The 12,420-nt window shown below is 35.4% G+C and overlaps 2 protein-coding genes across 25 annotated transcripts in view; one reads left to right on the forward strand and one right to left on the reverse strand.

Annotated features, from left to right (window-relative positions):
- Window positions 1–12,420, reverse strand: part of LOC126372093 (von Willebrand factor A domain-containing protein 8) — a 240,443-nt gene that overhangs the window by 106,215 nt on the left and 121,808 nt on the right. The window lies entirely within an intron of this gene.
- Window positions 1–12,420, forward strand: part of LOC126372105 (perilipin-4) — a 30,801-nt gene that overhangs the window by 4,938 nt on the left and 13,443 nt on the right. For all 24 annotated transcript variants that reach the window (XM_050017657.1, XM_050017658.1, XM_050017660.1 and 21 more), the window contains exon 2: window positions 11,485–11,664. In XM_050017657.1, the coding sequence (XP_049873614.1) occupies window positions 11,485–11,664 (180 nt within the window). The remainder of the gene's footprint in view (window positions 1–11,484; window positions 11,665–12,420) is intronic.

Here is a 12,420-nt window from a genome sequence, read left to right on the forward strand (position 1 = left end):
AAAACTCTTTAATAGTAAAGACACTGGCTGCTTTCCTTTTTCAAATTCTTCTTTCTTATACTCTGGTCTTATCTGCGTAAAGGTTAGGTATTAAAGATCTTTTTAGATCTGTTTTCCGCCTATTTACTGCCGGGACCATTCGCGGGAACGGCACATTTCTCGTCGCGGGTCGTGGTGGGTCGTGGGCGCTCCACTCACGCCGAGTGCGCGTGAACCGGCACGCAACGCGAGGTCAGGGCCGATAACTTTATTATTGGACGATTTATGAATCATTCCCTGAAACTATAAGAATGTAGGTGCCGTCACACCCAGGTATAAGACCACAATCCTGCATATATCGTTGTGATGAAATCGCTAAAGCACGGTAAAGATAGCATAGCTAGGTACAGATATTGATTACACACTGGATACGTGTAATCGATCTAATGTCTAAAACCAAATAAAGACAAATTATCTCGTGGATAAAATATCTGATTTAATTTTTACCTACTACAGTAAATAAATAACTGTACTGATGGTAGGAATGCATTTCAATAATACCTATCTAGATTGATTTAGGTACTACGCCTACACGTCAATCGATAAATTAAAAATGCTTTTATACACTCCGAATTTAAAGAAAATTGTTTTATTTATTTACAAAATATTTATGTAAAAAATTAATAAAAACAAATACTTAATTTAAACATTGCAAGGGATCCCTGCTTAGTCAAACAGTGCCCATGACATCCATTATTATTTCGAAAGATTTCGAAGCCTTTATGTACTTAAGTAAAAACTTGAAAAAAAAATACGGTCTATTTATACCTAAACAGGGAGTTCGCCAAAAACAAATCACTTAGCACGAGATCGTTTATTTGTTATTATAACGATAAAATTCGTGTTGTTGAACAGGAAGTTAATTTTGTGTGAAAAAAAAAATAAGTGACATGGACGACTTCATGACTTTAATCTTATGTCATGAATGTGACGATCATGAAGCCTTAGATACAGTTTATTTAGCAAAAAAAGTGTGGGATGATCCGTCAGTTACAAGGCTGCCCGTCTAGATAACATTGTTTAACCTTTGTCTTTACCTGTGTTGACTGGATACAATAAAACCATGGTATCTGACGCCACGAAAACAAACCGCGGTCGTCGATGACATCACCAAGGCCGCCCGGTGCCGGGGTCCCAGCGTAGTTGTATAATAACAAGATACCTACGTAGCACGATTATACCTCTCTGTTTGCCACACTACAGCTTCCGAGATTGAAAGAGACGCAATTAGTGTCTGCGATGATCCTTGTGCAGAATTCAAGCGAGAATCGTTCGCGAGTGTAATGGCATCTTTGGTAGAAATGAAGTGAGGAATTCGTGTATTTATAGCGGTGAAGGGCAGCAGGGCATGTGGATGCTTTCTTTCAACGCTCGCGCGGAAAATATGATCCGTTCGTTGTGATACTTATACTGAGTAGAGATTGTTACTTGTTAAGTAAAAGAGGGCTATTTAAGTAGATGTTATAACTTTACAAGTCTGCTGGGATTCAAATGTGTTCAAATTTCACAGTGTGGAAATAAATGAAGAGAAATACCTTAGAGACTCCTAAGACACTATATACGTTTGTACCAAAAAGAGGATCACCAATATAATTATTCGACTTTGTGCGTCCTTTCAGTGTCATAGACATAAATAAGTGCTTACCTAACCATCTAATATTATTAAGTGCACGAGACACAAACAAATCACAATCATATCATGACTAAATCAAAGTTTTTGTAGGTACGATCCATTGGAGCTATGACATCACAGGCGGTTGTGAGAGTGATGTCAGTGTAATCATGTTGTTCGCACCGGATATTTATCTCAATTGGCCCCACGCTGCTTCTATCGAGGAAGGAATCTGCAGATTCACTACCTACTCAGACAAAATTAGGGAATGCAATCCCGACTCGAGATCGCAAATTCGAGATCCCGCGGGATTGGAAATATCGATCTCGCGATATTCCGAAAGTCTCGGGATCTCGTTTAGTTCATAAAAAAGCAAAATTAGGATGGCTGAAAACGATGAAAACTGCTTGTTTGTGATAATGAGGTTAATTAAAACAAAATATTTTTTGAAAGAAATCACAAACCTATATTTAATAATCAATAAAATCGTCATAATAATCGTCGAGATCTTGTCATATTATGCTTCGGGATTGATCCCGCATATTATACGAGATCTCGCGAGATCGGGATCCCGCTAGATCGGGATTGCATTCCCTAAACAAAATAGAGTACATGTATTTATGTAGGTATTTTAGTGACAGACACGCGGTAGAGTCGATGGACTGATGACCTATTACTGGCTACTGCAGATTTACATACAATTAGGGTTACCGTTACGGAAGAAAAGTCCTAACAAAAACCCGGAAAAAAGATCATTTTCGTCACTAAATCTAGCTGTAAGTACATAAACCCAAATGTCCTGTTTTCCCGGCTCTGTGTGCAGTAAGCGTAAATAAATAACGAGGCCCACGTATTTAAGTTTTTCAGGAATAGCGATCGCACGGTGTAGATACACCGTTAATTAATTTATAAATTGTTTTTTGTCCGAAAATAAATTATATTTATAAATTTTCCACAGTTAAATACGGACAAATTAAAAAGGCACGTTTATTGGATGACTTAGGCCTGTATACCAAATTCGGCATCACGGAAGTGTGCTCATGCGCGTTTCATGAATTGATTTAACTGATTGAAGCAGGCTACAGACAAACAAGACGAAATGTAGAGACTCTAATGATCCTTTGTCAGTTGCACGTGATAAGTTTTACAGTGAGTGTTTTTAGGTATTACTTACTATATTATGTTGAATATAATAATGAACCTAAAATAAGAACTGCAATAATTAACAAACAATGCTCGCTTTCGCAAACAAAGAGAAGTCACTTTGTGATAGGGCACATACGAGTACCTATTTTATATCTAGAAGCGAACCTGTAATCGACTGAGTGAGTCACATAGTTGACAAGGTGACATGACCTAGCCAGGTGGCAACTCCGCAGTACTATTAAACAGTCTAGCGCAGATCGATACTTGGATCTAGATTCTAGACTTCGGCGCATGGGGCAAGACCTAGCCTAGACCGGCGCTGTATGGGAATTATAATGAGGGCCTTTCCAGAAAAAAAATGGCGCTGTAAAAATTTTCCTTCGCTTAACCTTCTTATTTCATGAATAACAGACATACTTACATAAACATAAACAGCCTATTTACGTCCCACTGCTAGGCTCAGACCTCCCCTCAATCAACCGGAGGGGGTATGGAGCATACTCCACCACGCAACAGACATACTTCTTATTCATCTTTTATCTTTGTTTTTGGGTATAAATGATGAGCCTTTTAATTACACCCAGGCACAATACACTTCCACCCGTTATTATTCTGATCAAAATAACAGTATAACAGTAGCAAATCCGAGTATAATTCTAAACATAATGTGATACAAATATCAAGCAACAATTATTTTTACATGGTATGCTTCTGCCATTACGTTACATTTTTGAATAATTATGTACTCGAGTAATGAGAAAATAGGTTATTATCACATTAAATTTTGACGAACGGAGCTTGGAAAGCCTCTCATTCGTTATGAGCAATACTCACTACTTTATTACGTTAATATACACGACGTTTACACACTATATTGATAAAAGGAATTCTATATGCGCATATGAGTCAATGGTGAACTCTATGTCAGAAACAATGACCCAAATAGATGAGTGTTAGTTATGTCGATAATATTACAGATATATCATGTTATTGCTCATGGAATTGAGTGAGCTAATACCAGCTGTATTATTACTTCGACAGTGGCATACATAAATATACTTATTTTAAATACAGCTGATTCTGTTTTCGCCTGGCATGCGGCGAGGTAGTGGGCGAGTTGTTTGATAAAAGTTTATCCAGCATTAACTAATAAACTTTAGGTACCTACACCTACTTAATAAATACCTAAATGAAAGTTAAAACATCGGGTTTATTTCAGTTGATTACCTTTTTAAAACAATTTTAATAGGGGAAATATCGGATTACGAATTCAGTGTTAAAAAACAAACAAGTTTCAGAAACTACTTATATTTTTTATTATATTTTACTCGATATGTGACGAATGCGTTTTAAAAAAGACCCAAAAAATTGCGACCATTATGACAGGCTAAAAGTGTCATCCGATGACATGTTCATAAATGCTCCGTATTTTTTTTTCTTCAAGTGTGATGGGAAGTTATTTGGGGCATCAATCACTCGGTGGTGGTTACGAAACGCGCATGCGCGAGCAATGGTCCCGGATCGGTAGAGTGCTCTGTGCCCACTGGGCGCTCTATTCTGGTGCGGTCAAGAATTGGGACCGATGTACTCCTGCGACTTTACCGGCTGACCTATAGATCGATCTCTCGGATATGCGTGATATGTATGTATATTGTATGTACTTATGTACATATTTGAAGTCCATTTCTGTTTTTTACGTCTGCCTGTATAGTATAATGATTTTGGCTAAGTAAATAATTCTCAACAGTTTTTTTTACAATATTAAGTACCTACTTACTTTTTTTACTTACAAATCTTTTTAGAAAAGTTTTAACGATTTACAGGTACTTGTTTACTGCACTCAAACTTAAAAATGTTATTAAGTTCTGCACAGTTAGGTATTTACTATTATTGTTTATAAAAGGTACACTACGTTGTACTATACAAGATTCAGAATTACTTAACTAAGTAGTTACATTTATTGCTACAAACATTCCTAAGTATGACGTTAAACCCCGAAAGGGTAGACAGATCCCTACACTTTGAATCGTCAATAAATAAATACATTTTGTCGAACGTCTCATACACCTAAACCTACATGATCTGCAGTTTCTCAATCTGAGGAAAAGAAGCTGTAATAAAAATTTCGGCACTGGGACGTTGCCGTTCTTAAAAGTGTTGTAAATAATATAATTACTTACAATATTTTTTTAGACTTTAAATATTAAATGCGCGTTAAGATTAGGTGGAACGATAATATTTACGCAGAGCGCTGACAACCAAAGTGCTGAGTGATTAAACATTTAAAAATAAATGTTTACTTACTTCGCATTTATGTAGCGTACAGTTCCACTATCCACTATACATTGTAGTATAATAAGTACACTACAATGTAGTATACAAGATTCACAATTACCTCACTAAGTAGTTAGTTGCATCCTTAGATGATATCATCAACATTTCTCACATCACCAATATGACTGCATCTAGATTTTGAATTTTAAAGTAATACTAGTGCCTGCTAGATTTTTGTATTTTACTTCCTTAATTAAAAAAAGAAACAATCTAATAATGTCATTTTATATTTCCATGCGTACCGATAGACAAGAATCTTGGTGAGTTATGTACCTTCATCAACTTACTTTGTACTCTTTTGAAAATCGCTAATGTCCAATTTTTAGGTTCAATGAAATTCTTACTAAGTAAGTATTTACATTTTACATTTAAGTGCATATTTTTGGAAATCATCGTGAGGAAACCTACATTCCCGAGAAATGTATTTTCGGAGGTATGTGACCTAACCTGTATTGGGCTGGTTTTACCTTCGCGGGTTGGAAGGTCGGACAGGAAGTCGTTTCTGTAAAAAACCGGACCTGTCAAATCTTCAGATTGGGTAAGCGGACCCTGTGAAATCGAGATAACGCTAGGGAGATGATGATTTAAGTGCATATTTTAGGTAGATGTATAGATTACATCACGTTATAAGTACCATCTGATAATGTAATTTTATGCGAGAGCTTTCTTTTGCGCCTTTTGTCATAGAATAAAGAATGTGTAAGAAAGTCTAATAGACGAGACACATTGTGTCACCCACGTATCTATGTAGAACAATAGAGTGTGGTGGGAGGAATGGAGAATCGATGGCAGCCATTACGATGATGTGTTGTTTACTTTAACTAACGACAGATATATATACACTACGTTTACCGAGGAAATTTTTAATAGATATCCACCATTTACAAGTAAACTAAATGTACCTAGTTATCTATTTTCTAGAAATCTATTCGCTATGATCTATGGGAGTTATGAAAATTCCGTACCATCGATCGGAGAAACTGCCTACTTATAATAGTTTAATAATCAAATCAAATACACTTTATTGCACATGGATACAGTATCTAGGCGGCCTTATTGGTCTAGAGAAATTTCTTCCAGGCAACCACTACCGGGAAACAAACATTTACGAAACTTGGACGCGGGATGGTGCAACAAGAAATAAATAAATTTAAACTAAAGTTAATATAATACTTTATACATATATTTATAAAAACTAAATTACAATATATATTCACCAAAATATTATACCTAATATATTCGGTTAATTATAGAGAAAATTAAAATTATTGAGAAAAAAGACCCGAAGAGGACTCGGTGCGGTGGTGCAATAGTTAAAGTTCATCTTCCTGTTGCACAGTATGTTTTTAGATATATACAAATTATATATTATTATGTATTATTAATTTAATAATGAAATTAAATTATAAATCTCCCTATTATGTAATTTTAATTATTAACATAGATTTCACCGTTAAATTATTATTTATCACATTATCCTTCACGTTACTTATCCTTTCTAAATTCGGTTCCTTGTTTTTCCTTTTTCCTATTCGTTTCCTTATTTTTGTTTGTGGCAAATGCGCAAGGCGCGCGAAGCCATAAAGTAAGAAAAAGGTGATGAAATTATTTATGAATTATGAATACGTAGTTAGTACAATTTGGTATTTCACTGCAGAGTAGGTAGGTATTTTAAAACGACGCGGGAGACATAGACGTACCTTACCTACTATTTTTTTTAGAATTGTTTCGACGTTTCAGTGTAATTTATTGAAAATGTCAGACGAGATACATGATGTCTGTGTGATGATTGTGTCCTATTCAATATAAGTAATGTTGTGTACACCTAAACTTTATAAGTGCCATGCTGTGCATTTTGTGGATTAGATCTCGTTTAAGGGATCACATATTTATTGCCTAACGTGACGGATTGATTGAAGTCCTAATATCAAAAGTGGCTGTAAGCTGAACACTTTGTGGCTCTACGTAGTACGATAGCATAATATATAAGTAATTAGGGGGTTAAAAAACGCCACACTGAAGCAATGAAGGACTTTCCAGGCAACGTTCCAAAAAAAAACCGTAGATGGCGCTGTACAGTTTTGTCTAAACAGACATATTATATAATAATATGAAAACAAAGACAAAAACAAAGAAAAAAACAAAGAAAAATAGATAATAAATAATAATAATAATAGATAGATAATAGATGCATAGCATCTTTTATCTTTGTTTTTAGAATATGATGACCTTTGTTATTACAAAACCTATCTATTATTATTATTGTCTTTGTTTAGGAAAGAGAGGAAGGGGAAGACCAAGAAGATCTTACATGGAACAGATTAAAGAAATATAGGGAAGTCAAGGAATTGGCCTTTGATAGACTGGAATGGAAAATGCTGCACCGGCAAGTGCGTGGCTCTTAAATTGATGATGATGATTTGTTATTACACTCAGGCACAGCACATCTTCCACCTATTATTATTCTGATCAAAATAAAGAGATATAAGTAGCAACATAATTCTATACGTCCTATAGATCTGATCCAAATACCAAGCAACAATTATTTTTATATAAGTACTAGCTGACCCGGCGAACTTTGTTCCGCCTTAATGGCAATAAATAAGCAGACTTTTTTTTTAGTTGGAAAAAATACAAAGAAAAATTAAATACCTACATTAATCATTCATAATTATTTCTGTATTTTAGTACATAGGTTGTTCTTCTTCAAGTTGTTAACGGCCTCCGTGGTCCGGTGGTTAAAAGTTTATGGTTTAAATCTAGAACATTCATGTTTTTCCCATGGTCAATTATACGTGGCATGTTCACGGGTCGGAAGACCATCTGCGTTGTTTGTTTTTGCACCTGATAATAAAACAAAACATGTCGTCTATCACAAGGTATTTAAATGAAGAACAACCTATGTACCTACTAAACTACAGAAATAATTATGAATGATTAATGTAGGTATTTAATTTTTTTTTGGATTTTTTCCAATTGTTGATAAGTTCGTCTTTTGATGAGACAAAATCACAGGGGGGTTAAAATGGCCACATCGAAGCAATTCATCTAAGTAAGCAATATTGCAATTTGACATTTGCGCATATAAAAGTAAGTGCGCAATGCACACAAATGTCAAATTGCAATATTGCTTTCTTAGATGAAATGCTTCGATGTGGCCATTTGAACCCCCATAAATTATTTGGAAATGATATTAATCCGCTCGATTCATCGACAGGTACTTGGCCATTACATGATATTTTTGTATACCTAATTATGTATTTCGAGCAATGAGAAAATAGGTAATTAATATAACGTTAAATGTAGCCTGGAAAGTTCCTCATTCATCTAAAAAGCAAAATTGCTATTTGACATTTATTGACTTTGCGCACTTAGTTTGCTATTAAATACGCAAATATCAAATTGCAGTATTGGTTTTTTAGACACCCTTGATTATTTTAATAAAAATAAATATCTTAGGAATAACGCTCATAATTATTCATGTCCCACTGCTGTGCAACCGGAATACTTAGAGCATATAATAAATAATATATAATAAGTAAAGAATATTTATTGAAAAAGATACTACTTGGATACAGAGAACCTTCAACAAAGGTGTTTTTTCTCAGAGCTGGCGAATCAATACGCTCGCTATAAGAGGTTGTTTCTACAAAGTTTCTGAACGATACGCAATGCGGCTATTTGATTCTAGGTATTTGTCATTTGTTTATAGGTATTTATCATTTGTTTATAGGTATTTATCATTTGTTTATAGGTATTTATCATTTGTTAGTAGATATTTACCACTAAATCGCTGCTTTAAATTAATTTTGTACGTACAAAATATAATTCCCGTGAATTTTCAAGACAAATATTAAAGGTATTTTATGATACAAAAATACAAAATTTGGATATACACTTAGGACTAAACACCTAACGAAGAAGTGGAAATATATTTAATATCTACACTGTATTAGGTAAATATATTTTTTCAAAGGAATAGCTTGTTTACGGATACTTATTCTTTTTAAATATATTTTGTCCTGTATTACGATAATGTAGGCTGTTTTTGTATTTCATTGTGCATTAACTTTGTGTTCATCAAAGTTGTTAACGGCCTCCGTGGTCCGGTGGTTGAGCGTTGTGCTCAAGATCCGGTGGTCCCGGGTTCGAATACCGATGGGGCAAATAACAAAAATCTTTTTGTGATCCCTAGTTTGGTTAGGACGTTGCAGGCTGATCACCTGATTGTCCAGTAGTAAGATGATCCGTGCTTCGGAAAGCACGTTAAGCCGTTGGTCCCGGTTACTACTTACTGATGTAAGTAAGTAGTCGTTACTTGAGTCACGGCAGGAGCCTTTGGCGGCTCAATAATAATCCTGACACCAGGGTTGATGAGGCTGGTCATCCTCCTCTCAACCCACACGATAAGAAGATCAAAGTTGTTGACGTTCGAGTCATATTCTCATTTATGCAAGTACAGGACATTAATATTTTAATGGCCCATTCCATACACATTTACATAATATGTAGATGGAAGACGGAGATCTAACTATATTACCAAAACAACTTTGGTACTTTACATCTAAATGTTTAGATAATAGAAGTCTATTAAATATTGTTTATTCGAAACAAATCTCCCACATTTTTTACATTCCATCCATGCATAAGAGATGAAAAGGAAAACATAATAATGATAATTGCTAACATAGTTTTAAGGGTATTGTTACTAACACTCTATGGACTTAAGTTGTCTGAAAATAAACTATTTTTATTTTTTATTTTTTTATTTTTATAATTAAAAGAAATGTCATATCATATAGAATTTGGTGAAAAGATCACGAGGAAAAAATAGTTTTCTACGAAACAGAATTCACTGAATGCTTGGAGAGATCTCTTAACTTTTATTTATATTTGTCTTTTGTTTCTTGTCTGTACAATCAAATTAACTACCTACCTACTTAATTATAGTCTTAGATTGTGTAGAGATTGTATACCTTTAGTTTTTAACCAAAAATCTGTATAAGTAATAGGGACTTCAAATTATTGCACCAAAATAAAAGAAAATAGTTACAAGAGACACTTAACTAGGTACATGGCAAATGGCGGCCTTATCGGTTAAAGCGATTTCTTCCAGACAACCATAAGGCGAGTAAATACTTGTAACAATTCAAAGATTGCGACAAATGATTATTTTCAATCTGGTCATGATTTATGCGTATTTACGCGCAGGTGACCAGAGTGCACTCTTATCGTCATTTCCTGAAACACGACCTCAAATGCGTCATAATAGAATTTAGCCTTGAATACTGTTTTAGTGTAAAGAATCAATCAAATTAGCGAAACAAAGAGGAGATAATTTTGACAACACACTGATAATTGTTCCTAAAAGTAAAGAGATGGTCACCGCTTGGTAAATTTTCAGCAGTCGTAGTTGTATTGTGATCGTGGGAGGACAAAACTAACTGAAGTTTTACGTTTAGTTTAGTGTATTATAGAACATCGTTTAGAAATGGAAGGTAACAAGTTTATGTTTCGGAAGACTAGATGGTCTTCCTTGTTTTTTCTCAGAGCTGGCGAATCAATACGCTCGCTATAGGAGGTAGTTTCTACAAAGTTTCTGAACGATACGCAAAGCGGCTATTAAGTTAATGCGGCTAATAAGTTTATGTTTCGGAAGACCATCTAATTTCCCTGTAAAACTTTTGGCTCTGTATCTTTAAGCGATCAATCTTAGGAACCTAAATTTTAAACTATGTAACGACTACTTACTTACATCAGTAAGTAGTAACCGGGACCAATGACTTCACATTCGCGCACGCGTAGTCGTTAGAGACATGTCAGGGGGCCCTTGGCGGCTCAATTATAACACTGACACCAGAGTTGATGAGGTTGGTACTCCACCTCCCAATACACACGATAGAAGAAGAATTTTAAACTTGTATAAGGAAATTTATTTGCTGCGTCCTCTATTTATCAGTGCCACTGTATAGGATGAATCTCTTGATTATACATATCTGCAAAAAAATAAAAATAATATTTATTATGTCGCACTCCAAAAATGTATATAAGTACACGAATATATTATCAAAAAGTAAAAGTAAGATGATCCGTGCTTCGGAAGGCACGTTAAGCCGTTGGTCCCGGTTACTACTTACTGATGTAAGTAAGTAGTCGTTACATGAGCCATGTTGGGGGCCTTTGGCGGCTCAATAATAACCCTGACACCAGGGTTGATGAGGTTGGTACTCCACCTCACAACCCACACGATAGAAGAAGAATTAACAAAAGAAACTAAGTAATTGTCGTCAAACGATTTACTATTCTTCTCTTTTTCTTATTCGAAGAAGACACTAACCCTGGCATCATTACAGGGGCGTTCAAGAGCATTGGAGAGAAGACAGCAGCTCTCTTCGACCGCAAGAAGAAAGATGCCGAGACCTTGGCCGCGGAGAAGGCAACCGAAGCTGCTCATGTGGTGGAAGACCAGGTCAAGAAGGCCGGCGAGCTGGTCGGAGGAGCCCAGAAGAGTGCTAGCGACGCTGCTGGGCAAGGTAAGAGCGACAACGAAGATGATTGTATGTCTTTTAAGGAACGTCTAGAGCCCTGTGCCGAGGTTTTCTTGCAGATTCTTTTCCCCGGCTATACAGGTTGTGAGAAGCTGCAGTAGGTTTCGGTGGATGAGACGTTCGTTATGTAAAAATGCAACTACGTTCCTACGTACCTACTGAATAAAGTTATTTTAGAATGTGAATGTTCAAAACTCAAAAGTACTTACTTAATCTTGCGATTGATGTACCTTTGACTACCCCCATTGGGATATAGTCGTGATCTTATGTTACGTGTCATATTACTAATGAATACGAATCTATTCTGCAATCTGCTAACGAATATTGCACCACATTACTTCATATTGAAGACCGAAGTTACAAAAGTATCTGCTTAGTGCTTATGGTGAGAGCCCTCAGCGTTCCTTATTTGTCCGGCCGAATAGTAAATGTCATAAAACATAAAAACGACAATAAGATAATATTTTACAATCGTCTCAATGCGCGGTACGTAAGCTAGTGTTGTGACATGTTCATTCGTATAGTGATGTATCAGTCGATATTAGGTCGATCGATTGTTTCCTATCTAACAATACCTATTGCACGAATGTGAAATTAAAGTAGGTATATAGGTATATACCTACTTTAATTGTTTAGGTAAACAATGATAAAAAAAAGTACCTACTATAGAAAAAAATGTATTAAAATTGCATAACATTATCTTCAGTTGTTGATCACTTGATACGAACCTCGATAATGTAG

Source organism: Pectinophora gossypiella, chromosome 13, assembly GCF_024362695.1.
Source record: "Pectinophora gossypiella chromosome 13, ilPecGoss1.1, whole genome shotgun sequence".
Lineage (NCBI taxonomy): Eukaryota > Metazoa > Arthropoda > Insecta > Lepidoptera > Gelechiidae > Pectinophora > Pectinophora gossypiella.